At 48.4% G+C, this 20,809-nt stretch overlaps 8 protein-coding genes across 8 annotated transcripts; 1 reads left to right on the top strand and 7 right to left on the bottom strand.

The window, feature by feature from the left end:
- Positions 1-137: 137 nt before the first annotated feature.
- LOC6725669 lies at positions 138-1,517 on the bottom strand. Its single transcript, XM_002106638.4, has 2 exons — positions 1,186-1,517; positions 138-1,119 (listed from the first exon to the last, which is right to left on the bottom strand). The coding sequence occupies exons 1-2, from the start codon at positions 1,392-1,394 to the stop codon at positions 960-962; spliced, it is 369 nt and encodes a 122-aa protein (XP_002106674.1). The 5' UTR covers positions 1,395-1,517; the 3' UTR covers positions 138-959.
- A 507-nt stretch (positions 1,518-2,024) lies between these two features.
- LOC27209194 (segment polarity protein dishevelled) lies at positions 2,025-4,867 on the bottom strand. The gene has a single exon (XM_016184671.3). The coding sequence runs from the start codon at positions 4,362-4,364 to the stop codon at positions 2,493-2,495; it is 1,872 nt and encodes a 623-aa protein (XP_016038895.1). The 5' UTR covers positions 4,365-4,867; the 3' UTR covers positions 2,025-2,492.
- Positions 4,868-5,397: 530 nt separating this feature from the next.
- LOC6725668 lies at positions 5,398-9,992 on the bottom strand. The gene is made up of 2 exons (XM_039296453.2): positions 9,340-9,992; positions 5,398-8,928 (listed from the first exon to the last, which is right to left on the bottom strand). The coding sequence occupies exon 2, from the start codon at positions 8,913-8,915 to the stop codon at positions 6,093-6,095; it is 2,823 nt and encodes a 940-aa protein (XP_039152387.1). The 5' UTR covers positions 8,916-8,928; positions 9,340-9,992; the 3' UTR covers positions 5,398-6,092.
- A 152-nt stretch (positions 9,993-10,144) lies between these two features.
- LOC6725667 lies at positions 10,145-10,634 on the bottom strand. Its single transcript, XM_002106637.4, has one exon. The coding sequence runs from the start codon at positions 10,511-10,513 to the stop codon at positions 10,190-10,192; it is 324 nt and encodes a 107-aa protein (XP_002106673.1). The 5' UTR covers positions 10,514-10,634; the 3' UTR covers positions 10,145-10,189.
- Positions 10,635-10,762: 128 nt separating this feature from the next.
- On the bottom strand, positions 10,763-11,555 carry LOC6725666 (uncharacterized protein C1orf131). Its single transcript, XM_002106636.4, has one exon. It carries the CDS (start codon positions 11,435-11,437, stop codon positions 10,889-10,891), a length of 549 nt encoding a protein of 182 aa, XP_002106672.2. The 5' UTR covers positions 11,438-11,555; the 3' UTR covers positions 10,763-10,888.
- Positions 11,556-11,769: 214 nt separating this feature from the next.
- LOC6725665 lies at positions 11,770-12,463 on the bottom strand. The gene has a single exon (XM_002106635.3). It carries the CDS (start codon positions 12,401-12,403, stop codon positions 11,792-11,794), a length of 612 nt encoding a protein of 203 aa, XP_002106671.1. The 5' UTR covers positions 12,404-12,463; the 3' UTR covers positions 11,770-11,791.
- Positions 12,464-12,592: 129 nt separating this feature from the next.
- Positions 12,593-15,745, top strand: LOC6725664 (mannosyl-oligosaccharide glucosidase). The gene is made up of 2 exons (XM_039297824.2): positions 12,593-14,380; positions 14,446-15,745. The coding sequence occupies exons 1-2, from the start codon at positions 12,727-12,729 to the stop codon at positions 15,339-15,341; spliced, it is 2,550 nt and encodes an 849-aa protein (XP_039153758.1). The 5' UTR covers positions 12,593-12,726; the 3' UTR covers positions 15,342-15,745.
- Positions 15,746-15,797: 52 nt separating this feature from the next.
- On the bottom strand, positions 15,798-20,802 carry LOC6725663 (transmembrane protein 68). Its single transcript, XM_002106633.4, has 4 exons — positions 20,104-20,802; positions 19,855-19,993; positions 16,611-17,277; positions 15,798-16,545 (listed from the first exon to the last, which is right to left on the bottom strand). The coding sequence occupies exons 1-4, from the start codon at positions 20,147-20,149 to the stop codon at positions 16,426-16,428; spliced, it is 972 nt and encodes a 323-aa protein (XP_002106669.2). The 5' UTR covers positions 20,150-20,802; the 3' UTR covers positions 15,798-16,425.
- Between the last annotated feature and the right edge of the window lie 7 nt (positions 20,803-20,809).

Raw genomic sequence — 20,809 nt, 5'->3', positions numbered from 1 at the left:
TGCTCTACACGCCTTGGATTTCAATTTACATCCGTTCTATACTATATTCTATATTCTAATTCTATTCTATATTCTATATTCTATATTCTATATTCTATTCTATATTCTAATTCTATTTTATATTCAGTTTTTGTATGTACAGAAGTTGACTGATCTCCAGTTGCTTTACTCGTCTTAAATTTAAATTTACATCTGTTTTATACTATATTCTATATTCTAGTTTTAACAGCTATTTGTGAAATTCAGTTCTTGTATGTACAGAAGTTGACTGATTTCCAGTTGCCTATCTAGGTTTCCGCTTTACCCGACTTGGATTTAAATTTACATCCGTTCTTTCCTATATTCTAGTCTTCAAACGTCGGTTTCGGACAATACTATCAAGAATATTGTCATAATAGATCAAATAAGGATAATTATCATTTAGAACGTAAATTTCCTAAGTGCTAATTAAGGATCAGATACACATCCCTCTGCTTAAACATAAGTTGATTAGTTCTAGGCTATCTTCTCAATTACAAGTTCTTAGTCTAAAATGAAGAACTGACCAATGCAATGGCAGTTAACAACCTTAAAAGCAAGTTACATGTATGTCTGAGGTTGGCAAAGTTCTCAGCTAAAAGCTAGTCATATGGTTATTTAAGTAATTACACGCCTTTGATTTGAGGTATAAGCTTCCTCTTTAGATACTAACTAATAGAGGTCATAGGTAAGCCCATTTTTTGAAGTTGAAACTTCCTCTCTAAATGCTAACTAAATCTAATCCTAATTTAAATCTTAAGTGAGTTGAAGTTCAAACTCTTTCTAAATCCTTACATTGATCCGATTTGCAGTAGAGCTTCACAGCGCCTACTATCGATGGCTGTAAGACGACTGATGCTTGTAGGCTAGTCCGCATGGCGATATAGTACGATCTGCAGCCGATTGCCTGGGCCGGATCAGCATCAGAATTTCGGCGTGTGCTATGAGCTCTCTGCGTTCTTCTTCTTCAGCGTCTCCATGACGCCGGCGAAGTTGGCCGTCTTCTTTTTGGCCGACTTTGGCGTGGACGTCTGGCTGCGGACGCGCATCTGGGTGGGGGCCACATCGTCGCTGAAATCAAAATCGTTGGCCTTCTGCGGTCTGCAGAGCCACGAAAATCAATCATAAGCTATGTTAACCTTCGGATGGTGCTGCAGTTGTTCTTACTCCTGCTCAATGGCGTCGGTGGCCTGCTCGAGTTCCTTGCTATTGCCGCCAGATCCCGCCTCCGGCGATGGAGCCCTGCGTCCCGGAAATTGCCACTGCAGTTCCGGAATATTTCCCGCCTCCAGCATCAGATAGTAGCCCTCCAGCTCCTCAGCGTTGGCGGAGAACTTGTCCGCCGTATTCGCCGCCGGCTCCACATCCGTTGCCATCGTTTTCTCGGATTTAAACAATCCAAATTAACTGGAAATTTGCGTTTCTCTCCACAGTAGAACTTATTGGCTTGGCGAACTTTCTGGAAAGAAAGCGATAAATTGCCTTGGCGTGCTTATCGAACAGCACGCACGTTCGTTGCTATCGATTTTCGGGTTTAGTGTTGCAAAGTGGCCGAGCTGGGCGGTTGATTTGAATGCATTTGCTGCTCGAAATGGATTTTCTATTTATAGGTTTCATTATTCTTTTCTTTATGAAGTGCACACCCATGCCCGGAATGTTTCCGCTGCGAGTGCACACAACTTCGAGGATTGTTCTCGATGGCGCATTGTTTGGTTTTGGGGGAAGAACAATATTATCTTGTTGAGACTTTTACTTTTTAGGATGGAAAGTTGGGCTAATCAAAGTTTGCCGGCTTTAATATGTGTTTAAATATTGTTAATCTATACAAAGAAATAAGAGCTAACACAACTTAGCTTTCTTTTTTAATGAATATTCCTCAATGTTCGATCAAACCTTAATATGTCTTAGGAATATTTAAAAAATCTTCTTGGCAATTAGATTTGCACTTGAAAACAGCTGAAATGCGATAATGAAGCCGACCTCATGCATAGTGGAAAAGCCATCGATTATTCATTTTATTTGTATTTATTTACTTTGTGATTACTAAATTCTTAGAACTTTATTCAAAATCATTCTCGCCCGTCGTGCTGCCGTTCCTGCTGCTCCGCTCCGCTGCGCATCATCCGTTCCTATATATATAAATATATATATCATATATCTCAGTTGATCTGATCTGATCGGGTCCACAACCGATTGCTGCCGGACACGGATATCCCTGTGCTGCTCCTCCTGCTGCCTCACGAGCCCTCGCTGATCCTTGACTCGTTGCGGCTGGGTGTTTAGCGTTCTTTTCTATGACTTACACATACCATACATATACATAAGTATTATTATTATTATTATTATTATAATTATAATTATTATATTGTGGTTTGCTGTTTGCTTGCTTTGTATACTCGTATATAAAAAAGAATAATCGTACATATTTAATTTAATTAATTAAAAACACAATTTGATTGCAAAAAGAAAGGTTTCTACAATACGTAATTAAATACGGATACGTCCTGATCGTTGGTATTGTTGCCGCCACCGCCGCCTCCTCCGCCGCCGCCGCGATTGGAGGAGCCGGAGGATTTGTTGGAGCCATGGGCGGCGATGGTCAGCTGATTGGCCTGATGGATCACCGAGGTGATGTCGCTCTGCGACGCCGAGATATCCTTGCTGGTCAGCACATCGCTGCTACTCGATCCCGACGAGATGTGTCGCTCGGCGATGCCGTACTGGATCGGCTGATAGCCGTGACTTGGATTGTACGTGGCCGAGTATGGCATGTAGATGGGCGGGTTCGGTAGCGGCCCGATGTCGCTGGTGATGCTCTCGGTGTCCGCATGGCTGAGCGCATGGCCGCCATGCCCGTGCGGCAGCTGGTGCGGATGCAGATGTCCTCGGCCCAGCAGATTGGGATTGCGCTCCTCGTTCACCACGTAGTAGCACTGCTCCGAGAAGGTCAGCTTATTGACCGTATGCTTGATGTAATTGCTGCGCAGCATCGCCGAGACGATCCTTCGCGCCTCCCGCCTATCCTGCACATCCTCCACATTCTCTAGCACCCAATTGACCGCATCGGCGCCGATAAATGCATTGGGAATCGTTATCTTTAGCCACATGCGATCCCTGATCTCCAGGCCGCTGTCCGGCTTCGTCATCGCCTTAACGATCTCCTCGAGGTTATTCTGGTCCAGTCGCTCCTTGATCGGCTCCGCAATGTCGGCAATAATACTGTCGTGCGATGTGAGGGCCTGGGTGTGCGCCACCCAGGCACCGGGATCGATGGGTCGCACCGGCTCCGTGCGCGGAATGGTGAAGTAGCCCTTGGGATTCGGATCCCAGCACTTGGCCACCACCAGCTTGATGGGTCCCGGCTTCTGGACCACTTCTCTTAGCACACGGACCGCCTCGTCGTTGGTCATGTTCTCGAAGTTGACATCGTTCACCTGCAGGATCATGTCGCCCGGCTCGATGCGTCCATCGAGTGCCACTGCGCCGCCCTTCATGATGCTGCCCACGTAGATGCCGCCGTCGCCGCCGCGATTCGATTGGCCGACAATGGATATGCCCAGAAAGTTGACCGCCTCCATGTTGATGGAGACGGTGATGATATTTAGGGACATGGTCGAGTCGGTTATGGAGCTGTACGAGGAGGTGCGCGACATGCTGGGCGCCCGTTTTTTGCGCCTCTGCGGCTTCTTGCGCACCTGCAATCGCTGCACGCTGCTATAGTCGGTCATGTCGCGGTCCAGCGTCAATTCGGATTCAGTGCCAAAGAGACTGGTCGAGTCCAGATCGCTGGAGAGCACGGATGCCGATTGATATGTGAGCGGTGGCGGCTGCAGCAGCGGATTGCCCATCATCTTCTGGTGATGGAGCACCTGCTGCTGTTGCTGCTGCGCCAGCTGGACAGGCTGCACCTGCTGCTGCTGCTGTTGGACTTGCTGCTGGTGCTGTTGCTGTTGTTGCTGCTGTTGCTGCTGATGCTGCTGCTGTTGCTGCTGCAGCTTCCTGTTGGTCAGACCCATGCCCAGTTCGCACTCACTGGTTGGCAGCTCGGAGCAGTTATCAGACTGATTGGTACCGTCGGCGGAGACCAGCCAGGACACCACTCGCCCATTGAAGCACGGCAGTATGGTGGAGTCGTCGGCTATCTCCTCTTTGACCACACCGAAATCGGCGTCCATTGACTTGAAGAAGTACTTGTAGTTGTTGTTCTGCTTGTTCAGCACCAGCTTGAAATCGCGCAGCGTCACCTGGGCGGATGGAATGGGGATCTTCACCAGATACGGCGTCGTCTCATCGTCGATGTGGTATATCACCTTCGTCTCCTGCCCGCCGCCCCTGTCCGCGTCCATTTTAGCTGCGCCGACTGCGGAAATCCACGGGAAAACTCCTCGACGATATAAAACGCGATCAAAACGAAATGCGATGGATGCGGGGGGGAGGTGGCGTGGAAAGTTGGTGGGGGAAAATCACAGGGAAAACGGGATTAATCCAGGGAAAAGCCGATACAACAAACAAAATTCACTCGATTTTGCTTTTCTCCCCCTGGTCGCTCTAGCCCTCTCGCTCTCGCACGCGTTTCTTTTACTTTTTCTTTCTCTTTTTTTTGGGCTGGGTATTTCGATTCAATGGAAGCGGCGGCTGTTAATTCGTCGATTTGCACGGCGTCGATATTGCTCCATTAGCACGATTTGGTGCGCTTTAATGTCGGTGCACGCAGCGGGGGCGGGGCGAAACGAGCATATTGCTAGTTTATCAATAAATTTGTTAGAATTTTGAGACTAAAAAAAAACAGTGTGTTAGCCGCTCGTCACGCACGGAATGCCAAAGCGCCGGGCAGCTGGTCACACTGCCGGCGCTGCCAGACCGATTCGATTTCGATCATTCTTAACATTTTCTCAAACGAATTTTCCAAAAAAGCGCATGCAAAACAACTTGAAACTGCAATGTATTTCATTTCTATCTATCTAACGATATTTGCTTTATAATTTGATTGTAATTCAAGCACTTTTGAAATTAAATACCAAAGTTATCGATAAATATCGTTTAATTTGAATACTTATTCAAAACCAAATATTTATTGTAATTGAACAAAAATAGCATTTCATAAAACATGTAGAATCTAAAACTACAGCTATATTTAACTCTTAATTCTATTAATTTACCATATAATTATGCATCATAATTGAAGAGCTTCCTGTTTAATAGTAGTCCATATCCTTTTCCTGGAAACTTGACCAAGGAAACTCATCCATCCATCCACTTGAAGCCTGCGTTCCTTATCTTCTATTGCTTTTCCCACGGAAATCTCCAGCGTTGGCCGCAGTTTATTTATAGCTGCCCGATTTCCAGATAACCCCGCCCGCCATTTATCACGCTATGGCGCTCGTTATTTAAATCAGTTTTCGCTTTTATTTGTATGCTTTGAATTGGGATCACTTAGATATACACTCGACTAACTTACTGGCTAGTCCTCCACGCGGGCGTAGGCACATGTACGCCCGGTTTTATATTATTAAATCGACCACGATAATAGCAATTTAAAAAAAAAGGAGGCGAAGGGGGGCTATGTAATCCAACGCACTTAAAATTAAAAACATGATCATGATATACCTCGACCACCCGGAAGTTCGCAATCACTTCGAGAGTTGGGCGAGCATTTTACGATTAATTGTTTTCTATAGTTTAGTTTATATTACATAGATACATCCGCTTTGTGTATTTATGTATGTCCGTCCGCTGTTTAGAATATACGAGATATATATATATATATGCCTATATATATTTATATATACGTGTATAAATATATATTTATATACATATATATAAATATACATAAATTTACGCTACACTAGCTATTAAAACTAAGTTAATGGTTTTACAAAAAAAAACTTGCATCCGTTTTAATACAACTACTGCATAAAACGAATTATCGAGTGTCCGCTTTGTTTGTTTGTGTTTGTGTTTGTAGGTGTGTGTGTGTAGGGGGCGGGGGATGGGCAGGGGAGTGCTGTGTGTGAATTATTTTTACAATGTGATACGTGCTCTTCATGTGGCCACCGTGGACCAGGACTCCACGCTCACTTGGCGTTGACCAGCTCGACAATATTGCTGCTGATCGATAGGCGATCGACGACGTCCAGCAGGATCTCCACATCCTTGACGGTGGCAACCGTCTCGGGTGCGCCCAACAGATTTACATGCTTGCCATCGATGTTCGCATAGAAGCACTTGTTCTTGAAGATGACGGCCCGATCGTAGGGCACCCGACACTTGTTCTTGTCGACGACGGCGCGCCGGAAGAGCACGCACGACGGCTGGTACTTGTGGCGGTCCTCCTCGGGTATGTTGTACGCCTTGAGATCGCCCGTAAAGATGGTCATTGTCTGGCGGGGCATCACCGACGGCGCAACCTTGTACAGCGTCACCTTGCTGGTCCATTTGCCCGATGGCACCCTAATCCGTGACGCCACATTGGCCAGCTTGACCAGCGCCAGCTCCAGGCAGGTGCTCTGCTGGCGCGTCACCTTCGGCGACGTTTCCTTGTCCGTGCTAACCACATTCCACGTCTCGTAGCAGGTGATCTTCTTCACCACACGGCCATCCTCCTCGTGAAACGTTGTGGTCTCGGGCGGAAAGTATTTTGGACTGTTGGAGTCGTCGCCACCGCCGGTGGGCAATATTTCGCGCAGCGTTGTCTGCTCCTTGTCGCGCTGCTGCTCCTGCTGCAGCAGCAAATGGTTCTCCTTGCTGCGACGCTGGGGAAGCACGCTCGGCTTCTTGAACACCGTCTGGACATCGTTATCGGCCAGCAGATTGCTCAGCCTCCGGTTCGCAATCCGCGCATTCACCGACGACGCTGTCGTGGACAGCACATTGCGCCGATTGTTGTTCAACTTGTTGACCGCGGATGCTGCTGGAGCGGCCGCCGCCGACGACGCCACCGTCGTCGTCGTCGTTACCTGCTTGGGCTTGGCATTGGCATTGGCATTTTTACGGGTCACAATAGATACCGGTATATTATCGATATCGAAATCGAGATCTGGATCCGGATCGTCCTCTTCGGTGTCGACGTCCGTGGGACAGAGCTCCTTGCCCATGCTCATCAGCGGCTTCATCGACTGCGTCTTCTTGCCCATTTCCGCGTTGAGTATCCTGGGCCGGGGCTTGGACAGTTGACTCTGGATATGCACGGGTCCCATTTTGGTATTGACACTACTGTTGCTGGCCAGGATCTTGATGCGCTTGGCCTGATTGCCCGCCGTCGTGTTATTTTGATTCGCAGCAGCGGGCAGGGATTTCTGTGTGTTGTTGACAGTGATGGATTTCTTATCGCCGGCACCCGAATGGCCGGTGCCGATATTCTTGGTACGGGGCCTGCCCAAAGCGACCTTTTTGATTGGATTAACGCCGGCTGCGGAGGCCATAGCAGTGTTTGATCTGGAAATGAGCACATCGTCCTGATTGATAATGTCATCGATGTTCACAATGGTGAATGTGGGCATATCCTCCGATTCGGAATCGTTTTTCGCATCATTGCTATTGCCACCCTTGCCACCACCACCACCGCCAGTTGAGCGCGTTGCGGACGTGGATCTGATCGAATTCGAATTGGAGTTCGCCGATGAGTTTATCTTATTACTGCTGCCGCGTCGCTGTGGCAGCATCCTGGCTGACACACTGCCCGCCTGGCCCACCTTGGGCCGCGCCGTGCTCGCACTTTGCGCACTCATCTTGCTGGTGGCGCCATTCACCACGGCCGCTCCGCTGCGCTGCTGGGAGCCGCCCGAGATGATGATGCGCTTGCGTGGCACAGGACTCTCGTTTTCGCTAGTGTCCATTTTACGTTTGGCCGTGGCGGACGCAGTGCGCTTGTCCGTGCCCGATCCGTCTGTCATGCTGGCATTGCTTTTGGCCATATTCGTGGCCATTGTGCGACGCATCTGCTGCAGGCTAGTGGACGCAGTGCGGCCGCTGCTCGAATTTATGGATATCTTCGGTGTGGCGCCGTTGTTGGAAGTCAGATTGCCGGCGCTGGTCGCGCTGGCATTGGCATTGACATTTTTCGCCTTCGGTGGACGTCCACGTCCACGCTTGACGGGCGGCTGCTTGCGTCGCAGCTCCTGCTCGTACTCGGCCTCGCTTATATCGTCGTCGTCGTCCTCGTCGGACTTGTGCAGCTGCGGATTGAAGGCGGCGTCCGCCACTTCGTCATCATCGTCCTCGTCGAGTTCCATCATATCGCTGATTTCATCGTCGTTCGAAAACAGACGCTTGGTCCGCCTGCCGCGACTGCCGATGGACTGGCCACCGCCATCGGACAGGGCGGCCACGTACTTTGGCGTCACTATATCCTCGCTGAGATACTTTGGATTCGGTTTGATCGATCGGCGCGAACGACTGGCCGCAATGGTGGGCGGCGGACTCGCCGATATACGCTTGCTGGACACCATTTTGAACATCTTGGGCGTCTCCGCTTGAATCGATCGCCGTCGCTGTGGCTTGACCAGACCCAGCTTGTGGGCACTAATGGCCAGGTGATGACTGCTGCCTCCCAGCAGCACATTGCCGCGTCGCTTGGCCAGATTGCTGGATGGCTGCTCCTTGACAGCCGACTCCCTGATGAGCTTGGAACGCGCCGATGGCGGCGGTGATGATGGCGATAACGCTGCTGGCTTCACAGCGTGCCTGGTCCGCGGAGTGAGCTTCTCCTGGACGACGGATTGACGTCTTGAGCGGGTCCCTCGCAGCTCCTGCTGCACCTCCCCTTGGGTATCCCTCCTTTTCAATTGACCGGATGGCGTGCCCTTACGCAAAGACGGCTCCTCGTGCAGATTCCTCACGTAGACAATGCAATTACGTGTCTTGACGCTTTCAGCTGCCTCTTTTTTTCCAGCTCGCATCTTTCATGGGTAGCTGGAATCGTGGGCAAGAGGCGGAATGGATTATTAGCTACATTGTGACCATATAGGATGAGTACAGTGGATCGTGGCTAGCGGGATCGTGTGATTCACCCATGTGCAATTAGTAATTTTTTCCAAATAACGCAATGGAAATTGGAAATTCAAGTACGCGGCATTATTGGAAAGTTACAACATTGCACACGTATCGCCTAGCCAGGGCCCACTGTATTCCACTGATATGTGTGTAATGTACTCTGGCAACTCTAGCGCCTATTTTCGTCACTTTTTCGCGCGCCAGTCGTTGCACACACACATGCACACGCAGGCACACACACGACATACATAGAGCTACATGCACACACACACACATACGTAGGAATATGGAGCGATGAGAATATCGTTTGATTGAAATTCAGCAACTTACCTTCGAAAATCGCTTAACATTTTCTCGGGCGTTTAGATTGCCTTCAATTTAATCGCACTTTTCGCTGGCACTTTCACAAGCCCGCGCTCTCTCTTTCGCTTATTGTTCTCTCACTGCAACTCTGCTGCTGCTGCTGCTGCGGATGGCCACTCTTAATGGGCAACTGTTTTTTTATTTTCTTCCTTTTTGGGCAGGAGATTGCCTATTGCTATTTCGGTTGTTTTCAAAACGCCAGAATGCACAACACAATAACAACAACCGAACCGAACAACTGAGCTGCTGCACAGAAAGCAGAACAGAAAAAGTGGTGGCAATGGTGGCGGAACAAGAAAAAAAATTATAAATGCGAGGGAACGAGAAAGAGTGAGAGGAGCAACGCAACCAGGTGGCAACGCGCGATGGCGATGTTTTTCTACCCAACTGTACCACACACACACATGCACGGCGGCCCTGTGTGTTTTTACTTTTCTCGAGGGCCTTTTTCGGCGTTTTGCACGCGAAATTCCACGCGATCGACGACACAAATCGTTTGGCTCGACTGCAACTGCAACATATGAATGTGCGCACCAAATTGTATTTGCTTTCTGACACGATTATCACGATTACGATTCGCGCGCTCGAAATGATTTGCTGTCGATGGAAAAATGGAACTGGAAAGAGAGGGGAGGGTTACTGCGCTTCGGTGTTGTAAAGCGTCGGTCGGTCGGTCGGTCGGTCGGCCAGTGCTGCAGAATGTCTGCCAGCCCAGCTGGCCCGACGGCCACAGATTGGTTAACCACCGATTTCCTAATTCTCAGCTTCCCTCTTTAATTGGCATTTCTTTTATTTAACAACAACAATTGGTCTATATCTACTTGAGGGCCGAGGGCTGTGGGCAGCGGTACTTGGCCATCTCCACCTCCGCCTCGGCGTAGCTGAAGCGATTGAAGCTGTAGTATTCGGGCACCTTGTAGCCACCGGTGGCGGAGGCACCTGGTCCGACGGGTCCGCTGCTGGGCTTCACGCAGTTGCTGGTCAGTCCCACAACCGATGGCGAGGATGCGCCGCCCGATGACGAGGATCCAGCTGGAGATCCTGGAGCGCTGGGTCTGCCGCCGCCGGAAACGGGTCCGCCCTTGATTTGGCTGTAGCAGCGGCTGAGGGCTGGGCGCAGGGCACGTGAGGGCGCGAACATGTTGCACTTGATGGCTGCTGGCTAGCTTGCGGCTTTTAATTCGCAAAAATAATTCACGTAATCACGTATCAACAAAGAGGACGTGTTGGGTAACGCGGAAAGTGCGCTTATTGGCGAAAAATATGGCAAGGCAACTTGCAAGCGCGAAGCTGCCACCTGGCCGCAAAAATATGCACTAAATTAAGTGATCATATTTTAAATTGGTTTAAATATTTAAATTGTTATTTATACAGTTAAAGATGCTGGCAGTGCTGGTATAGTTATTTATTGCCTAACTTAAGTCTGACGTTAGGGCTAGAAAAGGTATAGATTTTTAAGCAATGCCATCCTTTGACTAAGCTAGTTTTAGTATTAAACTAAGAGCTAAGTAAACAACTATTTTCTCGTCTTAAACTTGGGCTGCGCCTTGCCGTAGTGCTGATCGATGTGCGAAACGGGCGCGCGCCTCTTGTCGTTGCGCTCCTTTTGCGATTTTGTGCGGCATTTGACGCTGGCGGCGCCCGTTTGATTTTTGCCCAACTGATGGAACTTCTTGCGCTCCTCGCGAATATTCTTCAGCCGCTGGCGTTCGTCCTTCAGCTCCTTGTAGTTCTTCGAGGCCTTCTTCAGCGGCTTGGCGCCCAGCTTGACCAGCTGAAACATTTCCATTTTGGTCTTGTTTTTGATCACACGCTGGTTTTTGATCGCAAAATTGAGCACTTCGTGGCGCGCCTTCTTGATATCGAATTCTGGATTCAGTTCGATGCCGCCCTCCTTGGTTTTGTGCGACTTTTGGGCGCCGTCGTCCTGCTTTTTTGCTCCACTTTTCGATGAAAACTGCGGTTCGTGGAAGACGTGTGCCTGGAATTCGGTGTTCTCCTGCTTCTGCTGCAGTGCCAACGCTGCTCGCGTGGGCACCGGCTTGAAATCAGCGCTGACGTTCATTATGCAGTCAGTTCTTTGATTATTTGCAGCAATAATAGTGAAAAGTAAAATCAAAATATTGAATGCACATGTACAGTGCCAAAAATGTACTAATTCTCACTTAGCGCCTCCGTCTATCTGGCAGCGCCGATTGTCATGCTTGTTGTTTGTAAGGTGGCGCGTTTAATATGTTTGTTACGTCACAAAATCTATTTATTTGAAAATACTTAAAAAAAAAACTGCTTAATTAGGAGGGTATTGCTATTTACTAAGTATACAAATTTCTTTACATGCTCTCATTAATTTGTAAAATGTCGTACATAATAAGTTTTTACTGAATGGTCAACTGAATATTAAAACTAAATTTTGAGTATATTAAAAGACATTGATTTTACTCAACTTTCTATTGATTTCTGAGTCCGAATCCTCCGACCAAAAATCATCTGGCAAACAAATCGCATTCCAGCCCATGGCGTCCGCATCACCAGCGATGGAATCCTGCTCATCCAGTTGGTTGAAGGGACTGGCATTCAAAGGACCCGTCCAACTCGGGACGCGACTAACTGGCGGTGGAATCAGACATTCGAAATCCTTTTTCCGATACCTCCGAACCTTCAGATTGTTTTCTGCGTTGGGCACTTGCGACACAGGCTCCTCCTCCTCGTCGTCGTCGAGCGATGAAGTGGAATTGGGCACATTTACGATGTAGCTGATGGGATCCAGGCGGATCCCTATGGCTTTCTGGGAGGATCGGCTGTGTGGACGCGGCAGGTGGGGATTGCCCTCTCGACGTCGCCATACGGCTCTATTTTCCGTCTTGAGCCTCCCGTTTGCCGACCTGCCGCCATTGATGACGCTCCTCGTGGATATCTTCACCGGGGGCGACTTCCTCCTGGCGGCCAGCTTCTTCGGATGCGGAATCTTGAAGCGACCATTCTCGTAATCATTGCGCGGACTGACGAAGATTCCAGCCAAATATTTAAGCATTTTCCCAAAAAAATGGTTACTTAGAATTTAAAATAAATGCAAGCGACGCATAAGCTTCGATTTGATTTGTGAAATGTGACGGAAAAATGATTTGTTACAAAATTTGGAGAACAAATTTAGAAAATGATTAATTTATGATTTTCAAATATACTATATAGCTGGGACACAAACCCTTGTCATTCCGCATAGAGAATAGTTGAAACCACTTTGCGACGATCCGGCAACGCAGCGCAGATCGAAATAAAAAAGAAAACAATGCGCTGGCAAGAAAATTGAAGCAACAACAAAAAGCCGATAAAGCAGAGCCAAGGGACAAGCGCAAAATGGCCAGGAACACGGGCAGCTCCTCGGGCTCCACGCCCGCTGCATCCTCATCCGGATCGAGCGCAGCAGCAGCGGCGGCGGTGGCAGCGGCAGCAGCAGCGGCATCCAATGCCAAACAGAAGCAGCGCAGCCCGCGTTTCAGTTTATCCTCGAATTTGATCCTGGACAAATGGAAAACGATGATCGGCTGCGTTTGCCTGGCGATAGCCTCGTACTTCGGCTATCTGGGCTACCTGGAGACGCGCGTGAACACGCCGTTCGATCACCAGAAGATGGTGGTGCATGCCGGCCTGGAGCAACCGGATCGCTACTGGGGCTCCTACCGTCCGTTGACGTACTTCGGGATGAAAACGAGGGATCCGCACTCCCTGGTCATGGGCCTGATGTGGTACACGCCCAGTAATCTTGGCCCCGGTGGCCAGGGCATTCGCCACTGGTGCGAGCAGGGCGATAAACTGGACTCGTACGGCTGGACGCATCACGATGGCCGCAGTTTCGGCGTCCAAGAGATCCAGGATCTGCCCTTCGAGCTGAAGACCTCGTTCGTTAAGTATCCGGAGGGCAAGCAGTACGGCGGCGATTGGACTGCGAGGATATCGGTGAGGAATACGACAAGGGCGTGGGACAAGAGCATCTCGCTGATCTGGTACGTGGCATTGGATGAGCGCACCAATGGGCACATTAAGTACGTGTCGGACGACAAGAGTCCGGAGCCGGGCGTCTATGGCGAAGCGCAGGGCCTGGGCGAGTTCCAAGTGCGTTTCCATGCCGTCAAGGGCAAGATCCTGCACAAATCCTATCTCAGCACGGTGGCGCCGTCGCTGGCCAAGCTCAAGGATACGCTCTTCTCGCACTTCCGCGCCTTCGCCGACAAGCGGGGCAATCGCTTCATCGGCCTGCCCGGCGAGATAGTCTCGCAAAATGGCCTGCCCTCCTCCAATCCGGAGCCCAATTTCATAGCCATACAGATAACGGCGGAGGTGGACTTCACCCTGGACATCACGTACCAGTCGACGTCGGGCTTCTCGCTGGGCGAGTCCATACCCAAGCCGCCGACGGGCCGAGCCTATCAGGATTCGCTGCAGGCGAAAATAGCCCAGTTTGAGCAGCGTTTCGAGGATCGATTCCAGCTGAAGCAGAAGGGTCACTCGCCGGAGGAGGTGCGATTCGCGCGCAACGCATTCAGCAATCTGCTGGGCGGCATTGGTTACTTCTACGGCTCCAGTCGCGTGCAATCGGTGTACACGAAGAATCCGGTGCCCTACTGGAAGGCTCCACTGTACACGGCCGTGCCGTCGCGTAGCTTCTTCCCCAGGGGCTTCCTCTGGGACGAGGGCTTCCACGGCCTGCTGATCAGTGCGTGGGACGTCGACATCGAGCTGGACATCATATGCCATTGGTTCGATTTGCTCAACGTGGAGGGCTGGATACCCAGGGAGCAGATCCTGGGCGTTGAGGCGCTGGCCAAGGTGCCCGAGGAGTTCGTTACGCAACGGAACAGCAACGCCAATCCGCCGACATTCTTCCTTACGCTCAAGAAACTGCTGACCAGCCACCGGGCGGAGTTGTCGCAAAACGGAAGATTGGCCACGCTGGAGCGGCTGTATCCGCGTGTCCAGGCCTGGTTCAATTGGTTCAACACCACGCAGAAGGGTAAGTCACCAAGCCACCTGCCATCGCTTTCTATGTGGCGTCTACTGACTACTGCTCCATTCCAGGTGAGGTGATGGGCACATATTTGTGGCGCGGCAGGAACGCGACCACCATGCGCGAGCTGAATCCCAAGAGCCTGTCCTCCGGCCTGGACGACTATCCGCGCGCCTCGCATCCCACGGACAAGGAGCGTCACCTGGACCTGCGCTGCTGGATTGCCCTGGCCGCCGGTGTGATGGCCGAGCTGTCCACGCTGCTGGGCAAGGACGATGCCAAGTACTACGAGACGGCATCGTACTTAACGGACAATGTGCGTCTAAATCGCCTCCACTTGGCGCCGTACAGCGAACAGTACGCCGACTGGGGCCTGCACACGGACCAGGTGAAGCTGAAGCGTCCGCCGTCCATGGCGCCGCAGCAGCAGCAGCGGCATCATCACCAGCACTACCAGCTGCCCGAGATGCGACGTGTGACCGGCGAGGCGCCGACCTATCAGTTCGTGGACAGCGCCTTTGGCTATGTTAGCCTGTTTCCGCTGCTGCTGGAGCAACTGGATCACGATTCGCCGTATCTTGCCAAGCTGCTAAACGATCTGCGCGATCCGCAACAGCTGTGGACCAACTACGGTCTGCGTTCGCTGTCGAAGAGCTCGCCATTGTATATGCAACGCAATACGGAGCACGATCCGCCGTATTGGCGCGGGCCCATCTGGATTAATATCAACTACTTGGCGGCCAAGGCGCTGCATCACTATGGCAAGATCGATGGACCGAATGCGGCGCTGGCGCGACAGATTTACGCCGAACTGCGCGACAATCTGGTGGGCAACATCCTGCGGCAGTACAGACGCAGCGGCTACTTGTGGGAGCAGTACGATGACACCACCGGCGAGGGCAAGGGCTGCAATCCGTTCACCGGCTGGACGGCCACCGTCGTCCTGCTGATGGCCGAGCAGTTCTAGATCCCGCATAACCGGTTATCGGCCTGCCAAAAACTGCTGTGAGTTCCTCAACGAACGATCCTGTCCCGGATTCCTTGCGAAGATCCATGCGTTTGGAATAGTTGGGTGCTTCAACCACAAACGTTTGGAGTACCAAATAAATTTACTTAAATTGTAGCTAAACTATGGAAGATCATCTGTGGAGATTCTTTTCGTTATCCCAAAGATTTATGGCTCGCTGTGGTCTTAAGTAGTTTGTTTCAATGTTTGTGCGCTATAAGATATTTGATTGTAAGCTTGAAAAAGAACCCATCTATGCCCAGTTAGCAATTCCACGCTCCAGTTTGCTGTACGATACTTAAGATACTGGGAATGCGAAGTAATCATTTCTCCTAGCGTTAAATAGACGAATTTTAAAATGACAACCAGTGTGGAGTTTTATTTAAGTAACTACTACTAAACCATTTGCAATGCAAGTTGATTCAGTTGATTCCACTTTTATTCCATAGATCTAATGAAAATTCCTGTCGCTGGGAATACTCCGGTGTTATAGCTATATTATACAAGATTTCCTTAACTATATAGTACACACACACACTCACACTCACAGACTGATGATACATACACACATGTAAATCGTCTTTCTTTCTACTGTTGCATTAAAAAAGGTACAAAAATGATATACCTAATGGAAAACTAGCGACATAATTGCTTAGTGTGAAGAAGTCTACATTTATGCTAAAAGGAAAGCGAAGGTAGGTAGGGAAAGTGGTCAAGTGGCACGGGTCTCCGTCGAGGAGACACTCCGCATGCATATACAAAAAACATTTAGCTGGAGGATGCAGTTCCTCTTTGTTCGCTGCTCGACTCAAGTGCTTGGTCGTCTCTAAAGGTCTAATCGAATCACTCATACTCGAGCCACACAGCTCGTCCGGATCGCATTGAACTCGAAGGCAAAGTTCTGGGGAGGCATTTACAAAGTGAGATATATGCATATATGGCGCTGCCCACACACCCATAGCATGAAGTACATGGAACAAAGTCTTTTGTATGGCCAGGACCAAGCTCAATCTGTTAATCTCTCTATGCGCTAAACGACCATGGATCACTCCTCCTTCCGCCGGACGCGTCGCCTGAACGTGGGCAGTCGATCCAGCAGGGCCAGCAGGATGCTGCCTGGCAGACGCTGGTGCTGATTGATCAGATCCTCGATGGCCGTGGCCACCTGCGGGGAATGGAAACGAGCAGCGCATTAGCCAGGTGTATAAGTGTATATGAACCGAATGTCACCTTGATTTGCAGATCCTGCGGCGTTAGGTTCTCATCGTAGGGTATCGGCTTGCCCAGATACGTGCGAAACTTGACGGGAAAGCCGCCGTAGATGGGATACACCGGTATGCGCACCTTGTTGTACAGTCGCATGAAGAACGTACGAAAGATGCCCACCTGCCGGAAGCCCTCGCGCAGATTCTGCGTGAAGCAGGGAATGATCGGCGCCTTCGCCTCGATGGCCACCTTGGCGAAGCCGACACGATTGCGCCACAACAGCTCGTAGTAGTGATCGCCGAACTGTGCCTCATAGACGCCGCCCGGCGAGATGGCCAGCAGATTGCCATCCCGCAGTATGCTCACGCACGACTGCACCGTGCCGGGACTGACGTGGAATGCCTCCGAGATGGTGCCCCAGCCGGGCAGCTTGAACAGGAAGCGATCGCCGATCGTGTAGATCAGACGCTCGCGCTGCAGCAACATTCGCGAATTCAGGTAGTACATGTCGATGGGTATGGCGCCATGGTAGTAGACAATCAGCGCCGGTCCCTCCTGCGGCACGTTCTCCAGTCCGATCACCTCGTAGCCATGATAGATCCGAGCATGTGCATCCCAAATGGCGGCCACGATCTTGCGGCCCACTCGCCAGAAATTGCGATCGCCCTGCACGGCGCGCATTATCACCTGCCTGGAAGATACGAGATTAACTATATTAACTGGCATAAACAATTAAATATAATATAGTATATAAATCTTGGGTTTTTAGAAAGTATCTACACTTAAGCTCTGGTATAACTAACTATAATTAATTGAGTGATATCGCATCATATGCCTGATATATCAGGAATATATATGCAGCCCATCGAGGGTGAAAACTAAAGTTCGGGAAGGTCATTCCGGTTTCGGCCAGCTCTCTTAATTAATTTGGCATTCGTTGTCGGAACAAGCGGGCACTGATAATTATGTTTAAATTTAGTTTGCCTGTCCGCAGGTGTTATCAGCACAAGATGGTCGTGTCTCTCCATATCAAATAACTTATAAATCAATATATATATAAACAGAGTTCGCCTCACCTTGGCAAAAAGAACTGCGTTTAGTGGGCCGCTGATAACAGGGTTCATTCACGAATCTTTTGGCCCCTTGGCGACCAAAACAAAGTCGCTGGGGAATCGCCAAGTATCCCCCAGTCATATCAGCCAATTAATATACATATATATATATATATTATATATATAAAAGATATTGCATTACTTTAGTGATTTAACACGCTAATCTCTGGATGTCATTACTTTCTATGGATATCAAGGTCGCGCTGGGCAATTTCGTAACTCTTAAAACGATGGTATAATTATCGTGGCACATAAAAAAAAAGAGAGAACATCGTTTATGCATCGTCAAGTTTTTATCTCAGAACTTGTCCAAGTGGAGCGATTAAACCAGCGGCAAAGAGCTCCAACAGCTAATTGCATTCGATTCAATGTGGCTCCATAATTCCCGTGATTACGCCCCATATACCCAGGAAGCGGGGGGAGGGGGTGGGGTGTGGGTCAACTGATAGCCACCGGTACAGTAAAGCCTGTTGGTTCAACAACGCAATACAATGCTAGGCAAAAATAAACTGGCTTGTTTCTAATCGAATCGTAATCAAAATAAAGGGCATTTTTCACTTAGAAAAACTTAGCTATAGTTTTGCTAGTTTTTTAATGTAAAATTGGCCACTAAAACTATGGTAACTATGCACTATTTAAGCTTTTAATAATAATAACAAAAAATATATTATACTTCCTTTACATGCAGGCATGTTTAAAATAAGCAAATTATCATACAAATATTTATCTTACAAAATATATGCATTAAAAACGCAATGTTTTGCATGGAATAATACAGAAATGTATATATATATATATATATATATATATATATATATATATATATATACATATATATATATATATTATATGCTTGTAATGCATTTTTTAAGCCCAAGTCCGCCATAAAATATAATCTTGTTTGAGCAACGTATTAGCGTCGTTAAATCATGTACTAAATTCCTAAACAAACAGAAATCGAATGTATTGTATTTACTTAGCCCTCTTGAACTTGGAACTGATATCGAAATCGGGCTAATGCACCGACTTTTCTCCGTGTGCAGTTAGCCCGTGAGCTGCAGAATTCGCTGGCCAATTTAGTTCTAGCCATTAGGGCTTCGCGGCTAATTAGCATGGCCAACCGGTTGGGCATTAGAGAGTTGGAAATGTAGAATAAATAGAAGCACGCCAACACAGGCCAGTTCAAGTATATATTTGAGTATATATATATATATATATATATATTCATAAGCCGAGTAAAAGTTGGCCGAGTCGATCACCTGCCGTTCGACTTGGCTTTTCATTTTCAGTATCGGTGCAATGGTCGAGGGTGTAATGTTCTTCAGGGGTCAGTGTAGTCAGTGCAGCCCAACTTGGCTATATTCCAACTATATATATACCATCTAGATGGAAATAATTCAAATTTATTCGTATCTAGTGCATCTATCAATCCAGCATATATCACAGAATTTCGAAAGAAGCCTTTTTTTAGATTGAAAACAGCTGATTTTACAACTGAAATCTAAGAACTCAAAAAATTGCTTTAGTTTCAAAAACCTTTTCGAGCTAGAAACAGCATTATCGATTAACACATGTAGATTATTATTATAAGTGCTTATCGTATTTAAGTAAATTTACTTAATTTGCAGAAAACGATCAATTATTGCTGAGCACTTTTTTTAATGCCCATAATTTCGATGATTCAACAGATAATCGCAGTTTGTCAAAATGCTAATTTCAGCATTTTGGGAAACAACTGCATTGAGTTGAAATGCATGTGAATATCAGAAGTTCCTTTAAAAACAGTGAAAACTAAGCTTAATGCACCAAATTAAGTTTGCTGTTTGCCTTATGGAGTGTGCACTGTATTCCCGTGCTTTGTTTTATCTAGCTTTTTTTGTTGGCAACACTGGCTGCCCCACTCTCTCCCACTCCCATCACCCTCTCTCTTTGTGAGCCCTTTTAATTACAGGTGCAGAGCGAGACGGAAGACGCCGGCTAATAGGGGGGATGGGTGGTTGGAGTGAGTGGGGGAAACTTCGCTCCAAAAGTGCGCGATCAGCATGAGAGAGTTCATTAACAGTTGCAATTGAGCCCGCGAAGCACACTGTAATTGTTGTAATTCCAATTTCCCACCCAACTTATACGCAGCTTTCCAACATTTCCATTTCGCTTACCTGTGCAGCTTGTAGATAAATAGCACCAGGAACGAAATGTAGATGAGGGCCACGAAGACCAGCGGCAGCAGAAAGGTGACAATCAGGGGGGTGAGGAAGCGATATAGCCATAGCGAGTAGTCCAGATCGATGTAGGAGGCTAGAATCACAGGGTATGCAGTTGTTGGGAGGCCCATTTGTTATGTATGTACATATGTACGTAGGTCGGTGGTGCGCCTTATCAGGCGCCAAATATTCGATATTACTCACACAGCAGGGAGTGCAGCGTTTTGTACAAATTCTCCAGAAATTCCATTTTCAGGCGCTGCTCCACCGCATTTGTTGTTCTTGCGCGAGAAGAGAAGCGACCGCCCACCACAACAAAAACACAGAACAAAAAAGTGGTAGAAAAAAGAAGGCAAAATACGACAGAACGGAGAACAAAAAAAAACAACAAAAACAAAAAAAAAAAACAAATCGGTTTGGCCTGATTTTCTACACTTTCTTCGGCTCGCTGTGCGCTTCTCGAATTCTTTTCGCTTCTTCCTGCTTGGCGATTCTTTTAAATGGTCATCGTATCGTGCGTTTCATTTGAATCAGTATTTAGTATTTGCGCCGCTTGAAATGCATTTAATTTGCATGTTATTTGCTATTGTTATTGTTATTGTCAGTCGCGACTGTTTGCTGGTTTGTTTGTTGTGATTTTCCTAGCAGAATGTAAACAATTCGCGGCGCTGCGCTCCGCTCGGCTCACACGCAGTAGAGACAACCGACGCCGTTCGCAGTCAGAAACATTGTGATCGCGCCGCGCTTTTTTTTGGTTAATAATACTACAAAGTAGCGATTCTTTTATTGTTGTTCCTGCATTTCATTTCATTTCGTTTTCTTTTCTGTTGCTCATCTACGTTATTTGCACCTGGCAACGCCGGCCCAGCTGTTCTGGCTGCAGTCGTTGCCGGACTTTGGTTCTTGGCAG

The sequence above is a fragment of the Drosophila simulans genome, chromosome X, assembly GCF_016746395.2.
Source record: "Drosophila simulans strain w501 chromosome X, Prin_Dsim_3.1, whole genome shotgun sequence".
In the NCBI taxonomy this organism is placed as follows: domain Eukaryota; kingdom Metazoa; phylum Arthropoda; class Insecta; order Diptera; family Drosophilidae; genus Drosophila; species Drosophila simulans.
The sequence above is the reverse complement of the archived record's forward strand: the minus strand, read 5'-3'. Positions and strand labels throughout refer to the sequence as shown.

Bases quoted from the DNA above. Each gene is read 5' to 3' on its own strand.
- LOC6725669 (XM_002106638.4), bottom strand. From the start codon at position 1,394: ATGGCAACGGATGTGGAGCCGGCGGCGAATACGGCGGACAAGTTCTCC. The intron at 1,120-1,185 runs GTAAGAACAACT...GTGGCTCTGCAG, and splicing joins ACCGACGCCATTGAGCAGGA to ACCGCAGAAGGCCAACGATT.
- LOC27209194 (XM_016184671.3), bottom strand. From the start codon at position 4,364: ATGGACGCGGACAGGGGCGGCGGGCAGGAGACGAAGGTGATATACCAC.
- LOC6725668 (XM_039296453.2), bottom strand. From the start codon at position 8,915: ATGCGAGCTGGAAAAAAAGAGGCAGCTGAAAGCGTCAAGACACGTAAT.
- LOC6725667 (XM_002106637.4), bottom strand. From the start codon at position 10,513: ATGTTCGCGCCCTCACGTGCCCTGCGCCCAGCCCTCAGCCGCTGCTAC.
- LOC6725666 (XM_002106636.4), bottom strand. From the start codon at position 11,437: ATGAACGTCAGCGCTGATTTCAAGCCGGTGCCCACGCGAGCAGCGTTG.
- LOC6725665 (XM_002106635.3), bottom strand. From the start codon at position 12,403: ATGCTTAAATATTTGGCTGGAATCTTCGTCAGTCCGCGCAATGATTAC.
- LOC6725664 (XM_039297824.2), top strand. From the start codon at position 12,727: ATGGCCAGGAACACGGGCAGCTCCTCGGGCTCCACGCCCGCTGCATCC. The intron at 14,381-14,445 runs GTAAGTCACCAA...GCTCCATTCCAG, and splicing joins GTTCAACACCACGCAGAAGG to GTGAGGTGATGGGCACATAT.
- LOC6725663 (XM_002106633.4), bottom strand. From the start codon at position 20,149: ATGGAATTTCTGGAGAATTTGTACAAAACGCTGCACTCCCTGCTGT. The intron at 19,994-20,103 runs GTGAGTAATATC...CTGTGATTCTAG, and splicing joins AACGCTGCACTCCCTGCTGT to CCTCCTACATCGATCTGGAC. The intron at 16,546-16,610 runs GTGACATTCGGT...CATTCCCCGCAG, and splicing joins CGCAGGATCTGCAAATCAAG to GTGGCCACGGCCATCGAGGA.